This window comes from Oncorhynchus kisutch, linkage group LG16, assembly GCF_002021735.2.
Source record: "Oncorhynchus kisutch isolate 150728-3 linkage group LG16, Okis_V2, whole genome shotgun sequence".
NCBI lineage: Eukaryota > Metazoa > Chordata > Actinopteri > Salmoniformes > Salmonidae > Oncorhynchus > Oncorhynchus kisutch.
Window position 1 is genome coordinate 43,873,195 of NC_034189.2, and position 22,269 is coordinate 43,895,463.

General features: G+C 45.4%; 1 protein-coding gene across 3 annotated transcripts in view; it reads right to left on the bottom strand.

The window, feature by feature from the left end:
* LOC109906719 (rho GTPase-activating protein 6-like) overlaps nucleotides 1–22,269 on the bottom strand; it is a 79,717-nt gene that overhangs the window by 44,347 nt on the left and 13,101 nt on the right. The window contains exon 1 of one of the 3 annotated variants that reach the window (XM_020504578.2): nucleotides 3,012–3,391. The exons of the other annotated variants lie outside the window; for them this stretch is intronic. Within the exon in view, the coding sequence (XP_020360167.1) occupies nucleotides 3,012–3,053 (42 nt within the window). The 5' untranslated portion in view covers nucleotides 3,054–3,391. Of the gene's footprint in view, nucleotides 1–3,011; nucleotides 3,392–22,269 lie in introns of those variants that run through there. 3 annotated transcript variants of the gene reach the window in all.

Here is a 22,269-nt window from a genome sequence, read left to right on the forward strand (position 1 = left end):
TAGATATGTTTAAGACTACCAAGAAACACTCTGTGTGACCCTGAGTTATCCCACTGCAGTAAAAGGTTAAAAGACACAATGGAGAGCCAGGGGAGAGTAAAGATGCAGCTTTCGGACAACAATGCTACAAGTCGGAGCAGCAGGAACCAGCCTCAGTAGAGTGAGTGGCAGCTGAGGTTGACATCACTTCCCCTAACCATGCTACAAACACGTGCCATCCTGTGTAATGCCGTGACACTACAACCAGCCACCAGATGACATCCAGATGACATCAACACATCACCATTTTAGTCAAGGAGGAAGCAGGCAGCGGATGTTCGGCCAAATGAGGAAGAGAGAATCCATTATGGAACCTCAAACCCCAACAAATAGAAAGTATTGGGGGGGGGGGTCCAAACACATTAGATAACAACTGTGTAATAACACACGTCTGGGAATGGTCTGGAACAAAGGGGTGAAAACCAACCCTGTGGGGTCTGATCATTTCTTTAAACATTTTTGTCATTTAGCAGATGCTCTAAGGGTAAAGAGCAATTAGGGTAAAGTGTCTTACTCAAGGACCTTTTGGTTACTGGCCCAACGCTCTAAACCGCTAAGCTACCTGCCGCCTCATTGAGGAGTTGTGTCTTGGTTGAGTATTGGGCTCTAGTACACCTGGAGGAGCTAGCATCACTCCGAAGCGAGCAGAGTCTATCAGAGCCTATCAGAACTTAGCAGAACCTAGTAGAGCCAATCAGAACCTAGCAGAGCCTAGCAGAGCAGAGCCACATGGCTGCCTACAAGACAGATTCAAAGTTTATGCCTTGGCAACAGGCATGGTGCTGCTCTCTCCTCTTCAAATCCTCAATGTCTCCAACCAGTATAACACTGGAATCTGGAATATTTATACACAGTGGACAGAATGACGGAATATGGAATTTGTTTATTGGAAGGCTGATGGGGAAAGCTTATGCGGCCCTAATCCTCCTTTCCACGCTTTGTCACCAACTTTGGGATCCTTCGGCAGTGATATTAACCTTGGACTGCATCGTCAGAATGCCAGAGTTCACGACCAACAGCCAACCATAAACCACTCCTACACACTCGAGGAAGCAGCACTCAGGTTGCTGTGTCTAAGGCTAGGTGGAGTCTGCTTAAATAGTTACAATGAAAACCAAGGCACTCTGCAATATGATATGTGCAATGTGTTGCTTACACTCCACATGACATTCATAACTCCAGAGACAGTTGAAGTTGAACGACCAATTAATTGCGGGCGAGAGAAGGCGGACATGTTGTTTATCTAAGTAAAATGTGTGTGAGTGATACCACAAATGAGAGGCTACACACTTGCATGGGCTTTTCATACATGCTACATTTCATGCCCCTCAGGAAAAAGTGTCAGCTGGGAGACCACAGTGTGGGCCAGCGAAGCCAAAGAAAACTGCATTGTTTTTCAATCTTTGGTCGCGCTTTTATGAGTCTTTGCCACAAAAACATAGCTCATAAAGTGAAGTCGACCCACCGAACAGCCTCAGTGGGCAGTAGATTACTCACACATGGGGAGAAATTACCCCACATCATTTCCAAGGGGAACGACAGCAACCCGCAACGCTGATCTCACCACCCATGAGGATTTACAAGCAGAAGAGTTCTTTGTCACTCTACGATTTGGTTAAGACTCCACTACATAAACAAAAGACACCACTCACAATTGCTAATGAAGCTATAGTTGCATTAGTTCAGGTATTTTCTGTGATCACCGACAGAATAGACTTGATTTGTCCTTATCTAACACCTCTGTGGTGCCTGATGGAGTCAACCACTTAACCACATCAAAACACCATTGTGGCAACACGGGGTCATTGGGTCTCAGAGCTCCTATATTGTATTACGTAACCCACTATCTTTTAAGTCTCAGAAACGTGTAAATAAACCTGTTTATGAAGGGTTATCTCCATATGTGTCACTTTGGAATGAGCCCTAATGCATGCTGGGATTAAGCAAACATGCAACACATTCTGACAGGTGCAAGGCGTGTGTGTGTGTGTGTGTGTGTGTGTGTGTGTGTGTGTGTGTGTGTGTGTGTGTGTGTGTGTGTGTGTGTGTGTGTGTGTGTGTGTGTGTGTGTGTGTGTGTGTGTGTGTGTGTGTGTGTGTGTGTGTGTGTGTGTGTGTGTGTGTGTGTCTGCGTGCGTGCGTGCGTGCGTGTGTGTGTGTGTGTGTGTGTCTGCGTGCGTGCGTGTGTGTGTGTGTGTGTGTGTCTGCGTGCGTGCGTGCCTCTCTATCCTCTACTCTGCCTCTCTGACCCTTGCATCATTAGACCTCTCTCTCTCTCTCTAATAAGAAGCATCATAGAATGTGAAGTTTGCAAGAGGGAAGACTGTGGGCTGATGGCAGGAAACTACAACATTTTCAGTTCATGAAATATTGGAAACACTGAGGTTCCAAAAGCACAGGACGTTCGTTGTAGGCTACACAAAACCTGTTGCTTTCTATGCTCGGAGCTCTATGTGAAGCCTGAATGCACTCACTGCACTGGAACCCTGAGCTGACAGTGAGGAAAAAGAAGACTTATAGACTGGCTTTGCTTGTACTGTCCTTTCTTCATCTCTGTGGTAACATCCACTCAGCCAGCCACATAACTCTCCAGAGTCATGAGGCAGCCTACCACTGACCTTAGCTGCCTCTGGCTTTCTCCTCTCCTGTTTTGATATCGGGAAGGACACTGGATGGTGTGAAACTAACCGATTTTAGTTGCATGCTTCTATGGGAATTACATTTGAATAGCAGCTGAAATGAGGTGAGGCTAAAACACTACTGTCTGGAGGAGGAAGAAAAACAAGTGTGCATAGCACATAACCTGGATTCATGTCGATGCTGCACAATGTGTCAGTCATTTCCTTTCAGGAAACCAATATCCTCCCATCTCTGTCCTCTAACATGAACAAATACAGGAGGAAGCCTATGTCTCAACTACCGTACTTCTTAACCACAGGCTGTAATGAGAGAAGCATAAGGCAGAATACTTACAAGGTAAGAATTGTGCCTCTCCAAGAATACGGAGTCGCCCATGGTTCAGAACAAGTATCCACATATACAGTAGCCTATCCAAAATAATAAAACAAATGTTATTTGAATCCTTGCAAAAGTAACGGACCGAGCGTTTTCGTTATATCCTCACAACTCGCTGTATCATCAATTTCGATTAAATAAAAAAGCTACAAAATAAAAAAAACCTTGTAACAGTTTTATGCTGAATATTCAAATCCACAAATAGGACAACACTTGTACGGTTGGAGGTTATGCATGCCACGGAGGACAGCAGTGTCAGTGCGCAACAGCTCCCGCTCCATGTTGGCTACTCCGCTCTGTAGTGGACCTACTGATGAAGTTAGCGATGTTGCGCCGCCGTTCTGAACAGAGAGGAAACGAGTCAGGGAGAGGGGCTAAAGGCGGGGCACCTCAAGTGAGCACACGGAGAGCGAGTGGAGAAAGTAAAAGAGATGATCGACCAATGCAACAACAACATACCGATATTCAGTGCATGTTTTTGTTGTTGCAGTGTTACAATACATTTCCTGCAATTCTACACATTTTGCCATAGGGTAGTGAGACACTTTTGCTGTTTTAATGCACATTTCTTGCAGTTATAGGCTGTTATAAGCTGTTATAGGCTGTTATAGGCTGTTATAAGCTGTTATAGGCTGTTATAAGCTGTTATAGACTGTTATAGGCTGTTATAAGCTGTTATAGGCTGTTATAAGCTGTTATAGGCTGTTATATAGGCTGTTATAGGCTGTTATATAGGCTGTTATAGGCTGTTATAAGCTGTTATAGGCTGTTATAAGCTGTTATAGGCTGTTATAGACTGTTATAGGCTGTTATAAGCTGTTATAGGCTGTTATAAGCTGTTATAGGCTGTTATATAGGCTGTTATAAGCTGTTATAGGCTGTTATATAGGCTGTTATAAGCTGTTATAGACTGTTATAGGCTGTTATAAGCTGTTATAGGCTGTTATAAGCTGTTATAGGCTGTTATATAGGCTGTTATAGGCTGTTATATAGGCTGTTATAGGCTGTTATAAGCTGTTATATGCTGTTATAGGCTGTTATAAGCTGTTATAGGCTGTTATAAGCTGTTATAGGCTGTTATAGGCTGTTTACTCAATCACCCTCCCGTTGTACAATTATTGTAGGCTGTATTAGGCATGGTTGTCACAGCGGTGTGTAATTGGATAAAAACACATTTTTTAAAACAGTTCACCCAATTGCTTCTACAGAAACGTACAAAGAATCAACAGCCTTTGGAGTATGGACGCTGGGAAATGACTGTAAACCAATTAATGTGTTGTGACCTCATCACTACGCAAAACCCCTTCTGTACATTGTTTGCGGGGGGGGGGGGGGCTATAGATGAGACCCTCAGACTTTACAGTTGTGCACGATGGCTATGTGTCACACTACTGTTAAAAGGATATTAAAAGACAACTAGTGGCTAAAAATAACTCTAAATGAAAAAGCCCATTAGGGCTTTAGGGGGACATTGCTGAGTTTGTGCAATGCTTTGTGTGAGACCAGATTTGAGCAATCCTGGCCAAGGTTTGCCTGCAATTTCTACAAACACAGAAATGAAATAAGGCGGTTTTATAGGGGACATTAATACTGAACCGGCCCGGAGGCATGGTTAAACCTCAGGGGACTCGATTGAAAATGACATGCAGCACATGATTAGGGTATGTATGCTATACGCACATTCATACACACACACAAACAGGCTGAATACCGGTGTAATCAGAACGAGACGTGTAAACATCTGAAGAATGTGTGAGGCACAGCAAAGTGAAATCTGCTGACTAAAAGGAAAGGAGGGTTTTTGCATTACACTACAGTACAGCTATATCAAAGTGCATGATCACGATCAACTGACGTCATCACTTGTTACAATCTTGTTACAGTATGGAACCTGGGAAACGTGTTAGGTTGGCCAACCCTGCTCCCTGAAAGAAACATAGACCTTGTGGCACTGTCCAAATGAAACAATTATGAAGTTGTTTATTTACATTGTTTTTTCTCCAATGCCACTCATTGAGTTCACTCCACTGGGTAAACATGAGTTCATATCTGAAGGAGCCACTTGGTGATCCCCCTGGAGAAATCCTTTGTCTCCTAAAATGGCAGTTTGATAGTCCCAGTGTGACTGTGGCTGACACGCTGACCCAGCGGCCTGTGCTGCAGAGGAGGAAGAAGGAGGAGGAAGGAACGTGGCAGAACATCCCAAAACTCCAGATGTGTTGCGTCACACAACATGGGGCGCTTTGTCCCAACTGAGCAGAGCTCTCACTGTTCAAGCCCTGGCAGTGAGAGAGAGAGTTTAACTCAAGAAGGAAAGCTGATCAAGAAGAAAAGGTCAGCAGCAGTGGTTTATTAAGTGAAACAGAAGACATGTTTAAGCTCCCACACCTCTATTGACAAAAGGTTGCCAGTTCACTTCCAAACTGGCCACTGCTATGTTATGTGGAGCAATCCACTTCATTCTGATCACTGGTTAGTGAGTAGGATATACTTTGAGAATGCTCGACACTATACATTCCATCTTCAATTTGCTGCAGAACAAATGCCTCATAAATGTGTCTGCAAATGGCAACCTAACCAAAAAACCATAATGTTACATACGGTCTGGATGAAGCCTACATACATATTATCCTGAGCTCTTCTTGCAATTTACTCACAGCTCGTCAAAGAGACACATTGCCTAATCCAACAAGTGAGAAATAATCATTAAAAGGTGCAGATCCCTCCCTGCTTCCTCCCTCGCGGCGTAAAACTTTGAAAGTGTACGGCCCCGAGATGGGACCATGATAGTCATCATATCCAGTCTGACCTGAGTCATCTCGAGCACATACATCTTGAGCCTTGGGATTTTCTTTGTCACCTTTAACCTGCTTTCTGTGCTCACGTTCAGCGGCAGAGCCATATTCTTTTGGTATCGTATTTAGCACTGTGCTTAATATTTCCCACCATTGATTCTGGCATAGAATGACCCTATTGATGAGCGACATATTTCACAGTCAAGTCATTCATAACAAAAAGACTAACAAAAAGACTAACAGTGGGACAGAATGTGGAATGTTACTACTCCCCAACACATGACACATGAACACACACATCTAATAAGGTTTCACATGCTCCATTGTGCCTCACACCTCTGATATTTCTGGTTGTGTGTAGATTGGTTGTACGCACAATTGCTTATTGTGATTCAACTACAGTACAACGTACGGTGTATATATATAACCCTGACATATTCTACTGTCTGCCGTGTGTCTGTCTCTGTAACTGGTAGTTGAATTGTTTATTCCTATGCCTGGTTCTGTGTGACGTTACTTACTACCTCAGTTGTTTCTCTCAGGCTTATGCATCTGGAAAAATACTAAAGAATGAAATGCACTCATCGGTGGCCATCCTAATGCCTTCTGTCATCGGAAACTCAGAGCGTGGAGCAAAATGCAAATGTTTACATCGCTCAGTTACTACGCGCCCGCTCTATCCAGACAAGTGACTACATGCTTCTGCACTGAAATCCCTGAATCGTATGGAACATCTCCCATAAAAGCCTTGATGACAATCCAATGAATGACAACATATCCCATAAGTGGTCACGACCTGTCTAATAAACATTCGCAGAAGAAACTTGGCATGAAATAGTTGCACGAGTTCTGTTGTTGCCCTTTCGGTGATCGTTTGGTGGGTTCGTTTTTGTTTATGTGACTCTCTTTCCTCATCTGGATATCTCCCATGATACAAGAAAAGAGCCAATGAAACACTGCAATAGAAAAATAATTAATATTTCACCCTGGACAAATTTACCGCACTTGTTTACAGCCGCTTATTACCACTGTGTCTCTCGCTGACGTCTTCAAGGACCTCGGACAACGTCACCTGTAAGAACATGAGTTCTTGCAGAGGAAGGGGGTTAGGGTTAAGACACCCTTCTTCGCATCCACCCCATCCCAAACACACAACACCCCCTGGTCTGGATTCAATCAGCAGGCTTCAATCAGCAGGCAACAGGGACCACTTGCCCTGAATCCATTTCTATCCTGAGGGTGAACAGAAGTTCAAAACATATTGTTTACTCCAGTTGTCCCCATCCAAGAGCTGTTCAAGACCTATGCTAAAGCTTAAATGGGCTGAATTTATTTTCTAAAATTCCAAGTTAAAAGTAAAGCAAAATGCTAATCAAAACCAAGTGTTTCAGAAGACAAAAGGCCATGGCAGTGAGATGGAATCCAGACCTGCATGCTTTTTTGGGGGGGTCAGTGTGTCCTAGTTACACCCTCTTCGCCTGAATATCTGTCTGCTGATGGCTGGCTATACTTCATCACATGTCTCACAGTGATGTCGTCATGAAGTTAGGCTTCTCTGGCGAAACTTCACAGCTTGTACTCTCCAGCACAGTGGTATGATACAAATTAGGATTAAGTTGGCCTGTGACGGATTGGGAGTGACGTTTATCAGAGTACACGCAATACACTGTGCTCTATTTCTCCCCTTAAGTTTTACATGTAGTCAGGGCCACTCACATCAACTCTTCCCTGTTTAGCGGCACTTAAAATATGGCATTATCTATTTCCTGTTTAGCTCACGACACAGTTTAAGAAATGTCTCTGTTGTGCCTTGGCTTCGGGAGGCTTTTAAAACCATGGCAAATGATGTAGTTGGAATGGCATTCGTGTCAACTGTTAAGGACCTCAAAGGTAGTTTGAGAAGGCTTGCACCTTCTGCGAAGTGTCTTCAATGTCTCCATGTCAGACTGTCCTTAGGGGGAACACTAGTCCCGAAGAAACCAATGCGGACACAGAGGAACAGAGGAACTGAAGGCAGGCGAAACCCAGACCTAGACAGGGAAATGTGATGTGCGGCTCGCACTGCTTTCACACAGTCGACAGAGACAGACATCATCCACCTACGCACCTACATGTTTTCCACTGACCACCGTTGGCGACTGTTGCCATGGCGTCGCGGCCGGCCAGCTGTGCGAGACAGCACAATGCTACGGATGTCCATACAATGTCAGTGTCACGCAGCGCATTGTTCGTCACATGAAACATACACTAGCTGATGGAGGACAGACTGAGGGTTACTTGACTGAAATGAAACACTGCAACAGGCATGCATTGCATCTGGTACTGACAGTTTGACAGACGGTATTTGCTTGAAAATGATGTGGTAAAATTATACAAACTACAATTATCAAGCACTTTAGACATTACATCCCTACCTCCATCCGTCCCCTTCTCTCCCTTTCCCTAAACCCCTTCTATCTGAGTCCTACTGTTGGCTCCAATGTCTTCCAGTGATGCTGTGATGCTGTGTCTAAGAAGAGAGAGAGATGTTTGAGGGCTCCTTTGTTGAATTCCTCCTCAATAAAGCCAATGTCTCACCCGACAGTAATCAGAGACGGCAGACCCAGAGAAAACACCAACTCACTGCCGGCTAATGTCTCTCAAGTGACTCCTCTTCTGCACAGCTAAATATCCCTTAATTGCCCTCCCTCAAAATAAGGATTGTCTAAATGGGCACACAGCAAGAAGAGGAATGGCTACTTTAAATTAGCTGATTATAATGCCCTGCGCTGTTGGGGATGTAGTACACGGTCTGCTCTGTAGTGTCATTGTGTGATTATGGGTGTTCTGGTCCATTAGGGAAAACTGAAGCTTGAGCATAGCGTTTGGTCTTATGAATTGGTCTCACAGACAGAGATAAAGCCAGAGTGAGACAACCGCATCCACACACACACACACATGCATGTACGTGGTCGTAGACAAGCACTGAATTTTCTCTCTCATCCTCCAGCCCTCTCCTTGCCTCTCCCCTCTCTCTGCTGGCCTTGACACGGTCACCAGGCCTCTGAAGCCTGACCTAGCCCAAACCCAGTAGACATAACAGAACAAGTAGAGTGACAATGTCTGGAATGGCTGTTCTGGCGTGACCATCCTATCTCTTTTTTTACTCCCTTTTTCTCCCCATTTCATGGTATGCAATTGTTAGTAGTTACTGTCTTGTCTCATCGCTACAACTCCCGTACGGGCTCGGGAGAGACGAAGGTCGAAAGCCATGCATCCTCCGAAAAACAGCCCAACCAACGCGCACTGCTTCTTAACACAGCGCGCATCCAACCCGGAAGCCTGCCGCACCAATGTGTCAGAGGAAACACCGTACACCTGGCGATCTGGTCAGCGTGTACTGCGCCCAGCCCGCCACGCTAGTGTGTGATATTTTTTCAATAATACAGTATAAACAAGTCTATATACGATGTGAGCAAATGAGGTGAGATAAGGGAGGTAAAGGCAAACAAAGGCCATGGTGGCAAAGTAAATACAATATAGCAAGTAGATTTGCAGTGGAAGAATGTGCAAAGTAGAAATAAAACTAATGGGGTGCAAAGGAGCAAAATAAATAAAATAAAATAAATACAGTAGGGAAAGAGGTAGTTGTTTGGGGTAAATTATAGGTGGGCTATGTACAGGTGCAGTAATCTGTGAGCTGCTCTGACAGTTGGTGCTTAAAGCTAGTGAGGGAGATAAGTGTTTCCAGTTTCAGAGATTTTTGTAGTTCGTTCCAGTCATTGACAGCAGAGAACTGGAAGGAGAGGCAGCCAAAGAAAGAATTGGTTTTGGGGGTGACCAGAGAGATATACCTGCTGGAGCGCGTGCTACAGGTGGGTGATGCTATGGTGACCAGGGAGCTGAGATAAGGGGGGACTTTACCTAGCAGGGTCTTGTAGATGACATGGAGCCAGTGGGTTTGGCGACGAGTATGAAGCGAGGGCCAGCCAACGAGAGCGTACAGGTCCCAATGGTGGGTAGTATATGGGGCTTTGGTGACAAAACGGATTGCACTGTGATAGACTGCATCCAATTAGTTGAGTAGGGTATTGGAGGCTATTTTGTAAATGATATCGCCGATGTCGAGGATTGGTAGTATGGTCAGTTTTACAAGGGTATGTTTGGCAGCATGAGTGAAGGATGCTTTGTTGCGAAATAGGAAGCCAATTCTAGATTTAACTTTGGATTGGAGATGTTTGATGTGGGTCTGGAAGGAGAGTTTACAGTCTAACCAGACACCTAGGTATTTGTAGTTGTCCACCTTTATTTAACCAGGCAAGTCAGTTAAGAACAAATTCTTATTTTCAATGACGGCCTAGGAACAGTGGGTTAACTGCCTGTTCAAGGGCAGAACGACAGATTTTGTACCTTGTCAGCTCGGGGATTTGAACTTGCAACCTTTCGGTTACTAGTCCAATGCTCTAACCACTAGGCTACACTGCCGCCCCACGTAGAGCCGTCCAGAGTAGTGAAGTTGGACAGGCGGGCAGGTGCAGGCAGCGATCGGTTGAAGAGCATGCATTTAGTTTTACTTGTATTTAAGAGCAATTGGAGGCCACGGAATGAGAGTTGTATGGTATTGAAGCTTGCCTGGAGGGTTGTTAACACAGTGTCCAAAGAAGGGCCAGAAGTATACAGAATGGTGTCGTCTGCGTAGAGGTGGATCAGAGACTCACCAGCAGCAAGAGCAACATCATTGATGTATACAGAGAAGAGAGTCGGTCCAAGAATTGAACCCTGTGGCACCCCCATAGAGAATGCCAGAAGTCCGGACAGCAGACCCTCCGATTTGACACACTGAACTCTATCGGAGAAGTAGTTGGTGAACCAGGCGAGGCAATCATTTGAGAAAGCAAGGCTGTCGAGTCTGCCGATGAGGATGTGGTGATTTACAGAGTCGAAAGCCTTGGCCAGATCAATGAATACGGCTGCACAGTAATGCTTCTTATCGATGGCGGTTAAGATATCGTTTAGGACCTTGAGCGTGGCTGAGGCGCACCCATGACCAGCTCTGCTACCAGAATGCATAGCAGAGAAGGTATGGTGAGATTCGAAATGGTCGGTAATCTGTTTGTTGACTTGGCTTTCGAAGACTTTAGAAAGGCAGGGTAGGATAGATATAGGTCTGTAGCAGTTTGGGTCAAGAGTGGCCCCCCCTTTGAAGAGGGGGATGACCGCAGCTGCTTTCCAATCTTTGGGAATCTCAGAGAGGTTGAACAGGCTAGTAATAGGGGTGGCAACAATTTCGGCAGATAATTTTAGAAAGAAAGGGTCCAGATTGTCTAGCCCGGCTGATTTGTAGGGGTCCAGATTTTGCAGCTCTTTCAGAACATCAGTTGACTGGAATTTGGGAGAAGGAGAAATGGGGAAGGCTTGGGCTAGTTGCTGTGGGGGGTGCAGTGCTGTTGACCGGGGTAGGAGTAGCCAGGTGGAAAGCATGGCCAGCCTGGTAGAAAAATCCTTATTGAAATTCTCATTTATAGTGGATTTATCAGTGGTGACAGTGTTGCAGGAAGCAAATTTCTGCTTGAAAAAGCTAGCGATGAGACAAGGATATCCCTACCGGCCAAACTCTCCCTAACCCGGACTACTCTAGGCCAATTGTGCGTTGTCCCATGGACCTCCCGAGCCTGGGCTCGAACCCAGAGTCGCTGGTGGCACAGCTAGCACTGTGATGCAGTGCCTTAGACCACTGCACCACCCGGGAGAACCGACCATCCTCTCTAAAGGAAACACAACCCAGTGAACCCAGTCAACCCACTATATTATACTGAGAGCTGGGAACAGCCCACTACTCTACAAAAAAACATACAGGACATATTTGGTGACTTTGCTAATAATACATTTCTAAGATTTTTTGTTGTTGTTATCAAGTCTTGACGTTGAACACATCGAAACCCTTATCTGTCGCACAACCGAGAAGCTCCAGTTCTTTTGAGCTCTCGTCCTAAATATTTATGTTGGATTCTAAACACATAGTTCTGAGAACCCGGTCTGCAAGCTGTAAAAACGGGGTCATTGTATGTGTTAGAAGAAGGACAGGAAGCAAGCAGAGAGAGGACAAGCACCGAGGATATCGTTTTGGTTTCATACCGCCTCTTCTTGTGTCAGAGTGCCCTATTTGTCAAACACAACGTAGACTGGACCATGACATTGCTATCTCACCTCCTACTGTCACGACTTCCACCGAAGGTGGCTCCTCTCCCTGTTCGGGCGGCGCTCGGCAGTCGTCGTCACCGGTCTACTAGCTGCCACCGATTCCTTTTTCTTTTCTGTTGGTTTTGTCTTGTTTTCACCTTGTTACTTATTTGTTGTTAATTATTGGCCTATTTAAACTTCCAGGGCCCGCCTGCTTTTGTGCTTATTCTCACTGTCAGTGGTGTAATTGTTTTGCTTATACGAATTTTGCTGTCTGTTATGTTCCCTGGTTTTGGGGACACACCTGTTTATTGATCATTTTGCCTGGTTGTTGGCTAGACCCAGCTTAATAAACGTATACGTTGGAAGCATTGCTCTCTGCGCTTGACTCCACACCCACCACTCCTAGCCATCCGTGACACCTACACCACACTAGGCCACCGCAACATTAACACACACGCTCACACACGCACAAAGACCCCAAAAAACATTAATGACGTTTCATCTTAGCCCACCCATAGTATAGTTTTGTTGTATATGACCTCGTTCACCTGACCTTTGAAGCAAACACGACCATAATGGGTTATACATTCTCTCACATCAGCTTGTGAGGAATTCCACTACACATCATATTATAGTATTTTACACGTCATACTGTATATCCATAGTATGAAGCATGTGGCATTAATGATGAGTGAACACAAACTACCACTGTTTATATAGTCTATTGGCAGTCGGCGTCAATCTACTGTAAACAATATTGAATTCATTGTTTGCAGCATTAGGTCCAAACTGTACTTTTCCAGACGTTCTGTAAACATTTACACTAACCTACGGAGGATTTGACAATTGAAACATCTACATTTTGGAGAACGATTCTAAAGGTTTATCTCATGAATTGACTCTCCTTCCAAAAGCTTAGTTATGTGTTCCACTTCTATTTGAGCTTCTGCAGGCAATTGTGGGAGAGAGAGGGATGAGGGAGGAGGGGGAGAAAAGGTGGAGATTGAAAGATCCATCCCGGCTCCTCTGCCCTCCCTGGGAGCTCCGGAATGCGTCTGGAATCCTACCCAGACTCCCCCATGTGCCCCACCCCTCAGCTCCAGCCTCCCTCCATCTCAAACCAGCAGACTCCTCTAGCACTGCAACAAAACACACCGAGATGAGATCTTCAACTAACCACAGCACAAGAGATGGTTCAAACTGATGTGGATGTTACATTGTGTGTTGGAGGTGGTATTCTTGAGAAGGTGGTATTCATGGTTCTTTAACGGACAGACACTGAGAGGTTTATTTGGCCCCTATAATAGCCAAAGGAGGTGGATATGCTTGTTCCTCACAACCAAATGTAGCCCCTGTTCATTACAGCCTACATACCTATACTGTAAGCTATGTGTATGAACCTTTAATATTCTCTGAGTGTAATTGGTCCACGTTCTGGTTTATAGAACCTGTAAAGATGCTGTAACCACTCTGGGTCTAAATGCAGTATAGAGACATCTCAGAGGCTTTAGTCCAATACCGTTTTTCTGCATTACCCTACGCACTCACCCTCCTACAGACAGGGTCACGAGAAATGTTTACAACACTCCATGGTCGCCATAGCACGCAGGAGGAAGCAGAGAGGAGTGTGTGGGGAAATAACACCGTTGGGATTACACAAAAGCAAAACGTATATCCGGCAAATTGTACAGTTTTAGGTCCTACCATTGCTTGGCTATTGCAACATTCGACGACCTAACTAACCACATACAAAATGTTACATTATTATCAGATGGAGAATCCAATATTTTTCTTGGACGCAACACAATGAGTATATATATTTTTTTTAAAGAATTGCCCAACTGAGTACTGTCCTTGGATTTCACTCCTTAGTCTGCCCTTTTCACACTACCATAGTTCCTGGAACCGTACAGTATGGTTCGGTTTGGCATGATGGTGTGAAAAGGGTACTTCATTTTAGAACCATGTCCTGTAACCCTCCATCTATTGAGTCAGAGTGGATGGTCAACCTAGAGGACAGTGGCCACTCACTGGTCAGTCCGTTTCCCTGAGTCTTAATGCACCACAGGCCCTCGTCTCGAGTGTCCTCTCAGTGAGAGGTTAGCAGCGTGTGTCCTCCTGCTCTGAGAGCTTCCAGCTGTTCTTGGCTCCATAGGGGTGAGCCGACACCAAGTGAGAGAGTGAGAGAGAAAGTGAGGGAGAGCGGGAGGGAGAGTGAGAGAGAAAGCGAGAGAGAGAGAGAGAGAGAGAGAGAGAGGGAGAGGGAGGGAGAGGGAGAGAGAGAGGGAGAGGAAAAGAGAGAGGGAGACGAAGAGAGAGATAGGGAGAGGGAGAGGAAGAGAGAGAGGGAGAGGGAGAGGAAGAGAGAGAGGGAGAGGGAGAGGGAGAGAGACACTCCAGGGGTGAGGTAGAGAGGTCTGTCTGCTCGGTTGCATGACAGGCCTGCCTGTTGTTATTACAGATACATGTGTATCCAATGACAACATCAGTAAAAGTAGTGGTAACAGTATCAATTGCGAGTGGTAAAAGTAGATGTAGTAGCATGAAAGTGATAGTGGACTAATATCAGCAGTTTCAACATGGTAGAGGTAGCATGCAGATGAGCATACAGTAGCAGGCTTATGAGTTTATTAAGTTATAGAAACTTGGATGGACAGCCCCCTGAGAGAAGAATGTTGGGCTGCTGGTTGGTAGCAGTGTTGGCCAGTAGAGGGCATATTCTAGTCGCTCTGCTGCTGCACTACAATGAAACAGTGTTGGCAACACAGTGACGATGACAAACCCACATGCTACTAATCTACGAAGTACAGGTTTAACCCAAATGTGCTGTGTCTGTCGGCAAACAGAAGAACAGGAGGTGAGAAGGGACAGTTTGGTATGAGTGAATGCAGTTTGTGTGTGTGTGTGTGTGTGTGTGTGTGTGTGTGTGTGTGTGTGTGCGCGTGTGTGCGCATGCAGTGTGTGTGCCTGCCTGCCTGTCTGTCTGTCTGTCTATCTCTCTGTCTGTGGGTACAGCACAGTGTCTAACATGAAACCCACTGTCTTACATGGAAGCCATTGTCTCACACTGAACCCAGTAAGACAGTGCTTTGCTCCTCACACAGCGGCAGCAGTAAGTCATATTTCAGAGCCTATTAAGTCTCCATTTGAGGGAAGCCCTCCCTGCTGGCTCAGCTAATCTGACACAGGTGTGGCTCCAGACAACCACAGCTCCCAAACAGGCCTCAGGCTGAGCAGCTTCTACCCAGAACTCCGTTTCCCACGCTACCCCTGGGCTTTGAGGCTTATTAACCTCCCTCCTCTCAGTTTAGGGCAAATCATGATTCATTCATTGCCTGGCGACTCAAACTGAGTTCTTCGACTGTTCTATGTTCGCTCCATACTTCAGTCTGAGACTGCCATCGTTGAAGTCGTTTGTGGTGATGTCAAAATGAGGGATGTTGTACAAAACAAAGTATCCTGCAATTGGGTCATTTCTAACCAATCAGAGTATCAAAGCCAATGACACATTTTCAAAATGCTGCTTCACCCACGTTTTATGGCTCTAGCCCAACCCATCGGTTTCTGGTGCCAATCAGAATGGTTAGAATGTGTTTGCGTTCTAGAAATCGTCTGGAAGGTACTCAGACCCATTGCGGAGAATAAACTCATGTTTGGCCTAAGCAAGTTTGGGTAGCCAGGAAAATGAATTCAGCCTTCTGCTGCAAATTAGTAGGAGACGTCCATTTTTACGATCGTATTAAAGCTCAGACTAATGTCTTAATATAATGATCTAGACTCCTAGTTAAAGTGTTGGCTCCTCTTTTTTTTTGATTGACCACAAGAACCTCCCCTCTTTGTTTCAACAAGCCTCCCGAATGTATTTCCGTCATTCAAATTATCCAGAGACAATTAGGCTATTCTAAACTGAAATTCGCCCATCATTTGGGCTTCTTAATGTAAATGACCCCATGGGGGTCTTGATTCAAATGACTCTGACTTTTGAATAACGAGAACACAGCCTCCTTTCCCTGTAGTAACACCCTCCTCTCCCTACTCCTTCCCTGCCCCTCCCTCTCCTCTCTCTACCCCTGAAGCCGTCTGCCTCTCTCCCTAATACTCCTCCAGCTCGAGATTCCCGAAAGGGCCCGAAAGACAAATGCTTATTCCTGTGATGTCTCCATTCCAGCAGCAGACTGTTCTCGTCTGAGTGGAGCCAGTGGGGTGTGGGTGTAGTGATACAACGTGACAAAGGGATGTGGAAGCAGAGAGAGACAGGAGCAGCAGCATGGACAAAGCCAGTCAGACTAGGCACAGTAAAGTGGCCACTAAGGGGACTCTTTCAGTGTGTTTATTCTGCACACATTCCCACAGTGCACTGGGCTTTGGGTAGAATGATGACATTTTAGACTCTAGAGCAATCTATGGCTCTAGTCTTTTCTAAATCATAACAAGGGCATTTAAAGGTTTATTAAGCACTTGGCCAGGACATGAGCACATCATCAAGTGTATCCAACTGCTAAAACAGACACACACACACACACAGAACACTGAAGTGCGTCAGTGCTCTTCAGACCCTGCTCTGGTATGACGAGGGTCTTTACTCCCTTCCAAAACAGTGTGAGTGCAAGGGAAGGAGGGAGGGAGGGAGGGAGGGAGGGAGGGAGGGAGGGAGGGAGGGAGGGAGGGAGGGAGGGAGGGAGGGAGGGAGGGAGGGAGGGAAAAGAGGAATAGACACAGGCGCTATGTTTACCTCTGTAACCAAGATAACAAAAGGACAGCTTCTTTCTGCCGTCTATTTAATTAGCTACTAACATGGAGACTGTGGCAATGTCCCAAATGGCAGCCTATTCCCTATACAGTGCATTAAGGGGCCATACAGCTCTTGTCAAAAGTAGTGCACTATATAGGAAATAGGGTGCCATTTGTGGCACATCCTGTGACTTAAGGAGGACATGCCATCAGAATAAAGAGAGGGATGGCCAATAGAGAGATGAAAGGAGGAAAAGGAGAGATAAAAGGTTTGAGAGGAGGAGAGGGGAAAAGGTGGACAATGAAAGGGTGTTAGAATACAATGCAATACAGCAAGGTGACATATCCATACATTATTCTAAGTAAAGCAACTAAATATTTCAAGCACCCATATTAGAATACATACAGGGTTGCAGACCGTACCATAACGAGTGTGCCATATCTCTTCTTTTTCTATGTTGACATCCATCGGTGTTAGTAGAACAACATACTGAAGGTTGTCGGTTTGTTACCTCAGCTACCCTGCTCGTCCTGTTTCAACTGACTCCCCCACCCCTCATTTGTGCAATAATAATAGTCACTCTCCTACAGTCCTCCCATGTTACCATCTATTCACCCCTGGTGAACTCGACCCTAACCCTGGTGAACTCAACCCTAACCTTGGCGAACTCAACCCTAATCCTGGTGAATGCGACCCTAACCCTGGTGAACTCAGCCTAACCCTGGTGAACTCTGCCATAACCCTGGTGAACTCAGCCTAACCCTGGTGAACTCAGCCCTAACACTGATGAACTCGACCCTAATCCTGGTGAATGCGACCCTAACTCTGGTGAACTCAGCCTAACCCTGGTGAACTCTGCCCTAACCCTGGTGAACTCAACCCTAACCCTGGTGAACTCAGCCCTAACACTGATGAACTCGACCCTAACCCTAGTGAACTCGACCCTAACCCTGGTGAACTCGACCCTAACCCTGGTGAACTCAGCCCTAACACTGATGAACTCGACCCTAACCCTGATGAACTCGACCCTAACCCTGGTGAACTCAACCCTAATCCTGGTGAATGCGACCCTAACCCTGGTGAACTCAGCCTAACCCTGGTGAACTCAGCCCTAACACTGATGAACTCGACCCTAATCCTGGTGAATGCGACCCTAACTCTGGTGAACTCAGCCTAACCCTGGTGAACTCTGCCCTAACCCTGGTGAACTCAACCCTAACCCTGGTGAACTCAGCCCTAACACTGATGAACTCGACCCTAACCCTAGTGAACTCGACCCTAACCCTGGTGAACTCGACCCTAACCCTGGTGAACTCAGCCCTAACACTGATGAACTCGACCCTAACCCTGATGAACTCGACCCTAACCCTGGTGAACTCAATCCTAACCCTGATGAACTCGACCCTAACCCTGGTGAACTCGACCCTAACCCTGGTGAACTCAACCCTAACCCTGGTGAACTCGATATTCCAAGCATATTTGCTCACCATATGTCTGCTGCAAAGGGACAAGATAGTTTTTTATCAGTCATGGAAATAGAAGCGCTGAAAACGAATTGGCTCCCTATTTAAAAATAAGATGGAGAACAAGCTATGAGGGAAAAATACTGACGTTTTGGTGCAGCTACAGCCAACTAGTGCAAAAATAATATTGCAATATTGTCAAAAAAATACAATATATCATCAAAAAATAATATCCCGATATGTAACTGTAGCGATCTTTTCCCCCATCACTACCCTACACTGCTCTCACATCTAGAGGCCAGGATACACACCACATTTATACACACACACACACACACACACGTCACAGCAACAGGCTTCTGGGAAGGGACCCAGCAGTAGGGTAAGGGATCCATGCCTGGATATGATGTCTAAACCCTCTGAGTAACTCGTTAGTACTTTATTTTCTGGCCACAGTATTACCATAGTTCACACTCTTCAACAAGAGTATTATGTTGTAATAGCATGATCATTTACAGGGGTTATGATCCAATGAGTCATTACCACCACCAAGTTAGAGCAGGGAGAGATATTCATGGCAGGTTAGCCAGAGGAGGGGAGGGCAGGCAGCTGGGTACCACGGTAACCACAGGCCACCCGGGAGCTCAGCTCATTCACACTGACTGTGTTTTGCTGGATTGTACCAAATGTCATTGCAGCTGTCGACTCAGCACTCAGTTCAGCAAGCTTAGAGTGAGGCTGTAATATGGGATGGGGAAAGTCAATAGCACCCCCTGTCTGGTTAACACAGCAACCTACACCTCCTATTTCTCAACATTCCATTTTGTTTCTTGCACTCTGGATGCGGTCCAGTCAAACTCCCAACTCAGCCACATTGAAATGAATACCACTAGGTGGAGTTGAAGGGTTGCATTGCCAAATGAGAGAAAAGACACTCCTTTTCAGACGCATTGTCACAGAGGAGCACTCCAGAAGAGACTATCTGGAATCGGGTTAATCAATTATTGTCGATGGATAATCTCCTCGAATGCATTTTTGTGTGACAGGGCATACACACACTCTATAACGAGGTGTTCTTTTCCTGTCCTACTCACAAAGCCTCCAGTGTGTACTGGCCTGTGACATTAGGCAGACACACATACACACACGACTCCACAAAGAAACACCTACTGTATATGGATACCAACTGCACCCACTACCACGTTCACATGGACATGTACCGTGTAGTTGGCACACACACACTAAACACATCGCCCTGTTTCTCAAACGTAGGCCGTCCGGAGAGCAACAACATAGTCGAAAGCTATTTTCCTCTTGCCTCATGTTTTGTTATGCTTCCTTGCTGTCTGACAGAGTTCAGGGTGAAAGGTCTTCTGGTTGGAGAGTCTGTTTGGCCTACATCTGAGGCGCCATATTTACACAACCATTACTATTTTTTTCTGGGAGGCATTCAGGTCAGATTTGAATTAGAAAACCCAAGCAAATACGTGCCTCTTGTTTTTAGAATCCCAAACACTTTTGCACATTTCTGTTTCACATCGGACGCCATCTTGCTTGGACACCACTACTGTTGGATGTTTGAGTAGCAATCACATAACGATTCGGCTACGATAGCTACAATAGCTACTACAATACTTTGTCATGGTCTCTAATGACCATGACATTAAATTATGAATTATAAACTGGGTAGTTCGAGCCCTGAATGCTGATTGGCTGACAGCCATGGTATAACAGACCATATACCATGGGTATGACAAAACATGTATTTTTACTGCTCTAATTACGTTGATAACCCGTTTATAATAGCAATAAGGCACCATGGGAGTTTGGGAGTATATGACCAAGACACCACGGCTAAGGGCTGTATCCAGGCATTCGTGCATAAGAACAGTACTTAGCCGTGATATATTGGCCATATACCACACCCCCACCCCCACCCCCACCCTGTGCGTTATTGCTAAATTATTTCTAAGACCAAGTCTGTACAACAGCAGATAAACCTGTCTCCTCTGAACTCTGCCGGCCAAGGGGAGTGAAGGGGGAACACACTGATAAGGTCCTCGCTCTCTCTCAGGAGCGATAGAGTTAGCTACACTGTAGCCTTGCTGAGTAATGTCTTGTTAGTTCACTAGCTCTGCAACATCCCTGTGTTTAAATGTGGAGATTCTTCAGCTGCTGGGCTCTGCCTGTCTGACACAAAAGCTCACAGAGTTTCTATCTCCCATCATTGCTTCGGATGGATAGGCCTACAAGAACGACAAGTTAGTCAGGCTCTGTAATCTGTTCAGGTAGGACATATGGGTGCAATGATTGCTGGGGTCTAGCTATATATTGTCATACAGGGGTTGCAGTTAGCTTGTTTTGGAATGTACTGGTAGCAGTGGGGTGCATTTAACTGGATAGAGCTTGTCAGTTAGCCGGACTATTTGATTTAATAAAACTGCCACATGGTTGATGAGTAAGGCGGACTCTGATATTTCTCGACCCACAACTAAGAATTGTTTGTGAGCTTCATCCATGTGATTAAGTGCGGTGAAGAGCGCTACGATACGGAGGAGGAGGAGGACTCAGCCCAGTTGGCTGCCACGGAAACCAGAGGTCAGGTCACAGCACTGAACAGACAGAACGGAGAGAGGGAGCAGAGAAGAGAGAGAGAGAGAGAGAGAGAGAGACTCCAGGGGTGAGGTAGAGAGGTCTGTCTGCTCGGTTGCATGACGGGCCTGCCTGTTGTTATTACAGATACATGTGTATCCAATGACAACATCAGTAAAAGTAGTGGTAACAGTATAATTTGCTAGTGGTAAAAGTAGATGTAGTAGCATGAAAGTGGCAGTGAGTTAATATCAGCAGTTTCAACATGGCAGAGGTAGCATACAGATGAGCATATAATATCAGGCTGATGAGTTTAGACAGGGTTCCTCACTTGGGCCTCATGCCTCCCCACGCTGACTTACCCCTCTTTTGACCCGTGTCAATCAGAGAGCTGTCTAGGACAGAACATTGGATTCTATGTTCACTTGGATAAGAACGCACTGAACCATATCACAGGCTGCCTGTGGAGTTTGTTTAGCTATGAATTGATGCCCAACTCAAACATCTGAATATGGAATCGGCGACATGACAATGTTGCTAGGCATAACTGTCACTTATTCAGCAAGCTCATTCTGTGGACTTGATTGAGTGTCAACATGATCCTATATCGATATAGGATTAAACTGAAGCCGCTGTATCATCCCGTCTACATCAATCAAATGGTCAATCAAATCAAATCAAATTTTATTTGTCACATACACATGGTTAGCAGATGTTAATGTGAGTGTAGCGAAATGCTTGTGCTTCTAGTTCCGACAATGCAGTAATAACAAATGAGTAATCTAACCTAACAATTCCACAACTACTACCTTATACACACAAGTGTAAAGGGATAAAGAATATGTACTTAAAGATATATGATTGAGTGATGGTACAGAACGGCATAAGCAAGACACAGTAGATGATATCGAGTACAGTATATACATATGAGATGAGTAATGTAGGGTATGTAAACATAAAAGTGGCATAGTTTAAAGTGGCTAGTGATACATGTATTACATAAAGATGACAAGATGCAGTAGATAATATAGAGTACAGTATATACATATGAGATGAGTAATGTAGGGTATGTGCAACAGTATAGACTTTACGTCCGTCCCCTTGCCCCGACCTGGGCACGAACCAGGGACGCTCTGCACACATCAACAGTCACCCTCAAAGCATCGTTACCCATCGCTCCACAAAAGCCGCGGCCCTTGCAGAGCAAGGGGAACCACTACTTCAAGGTCTCAGAGCAAGTGACGTCACCGATTTGAAATGCTATTAGCGCGCACCACCGCTAACTAGCTAGCCATTTCACATCCGTTACATATGTAAACATTATATTAGGTAGCATTGTTTAAAGTGGCTAGTGATACATTTTTTACATCAATTTCCATCCATTTCCATTGTTAAAGTGGCTGGAGTTGAGTCAGTATGTTGGCAGCAGCCACTCAATGTTAGTGGTGGCTGTTTAACAGTCTGATGGCCTT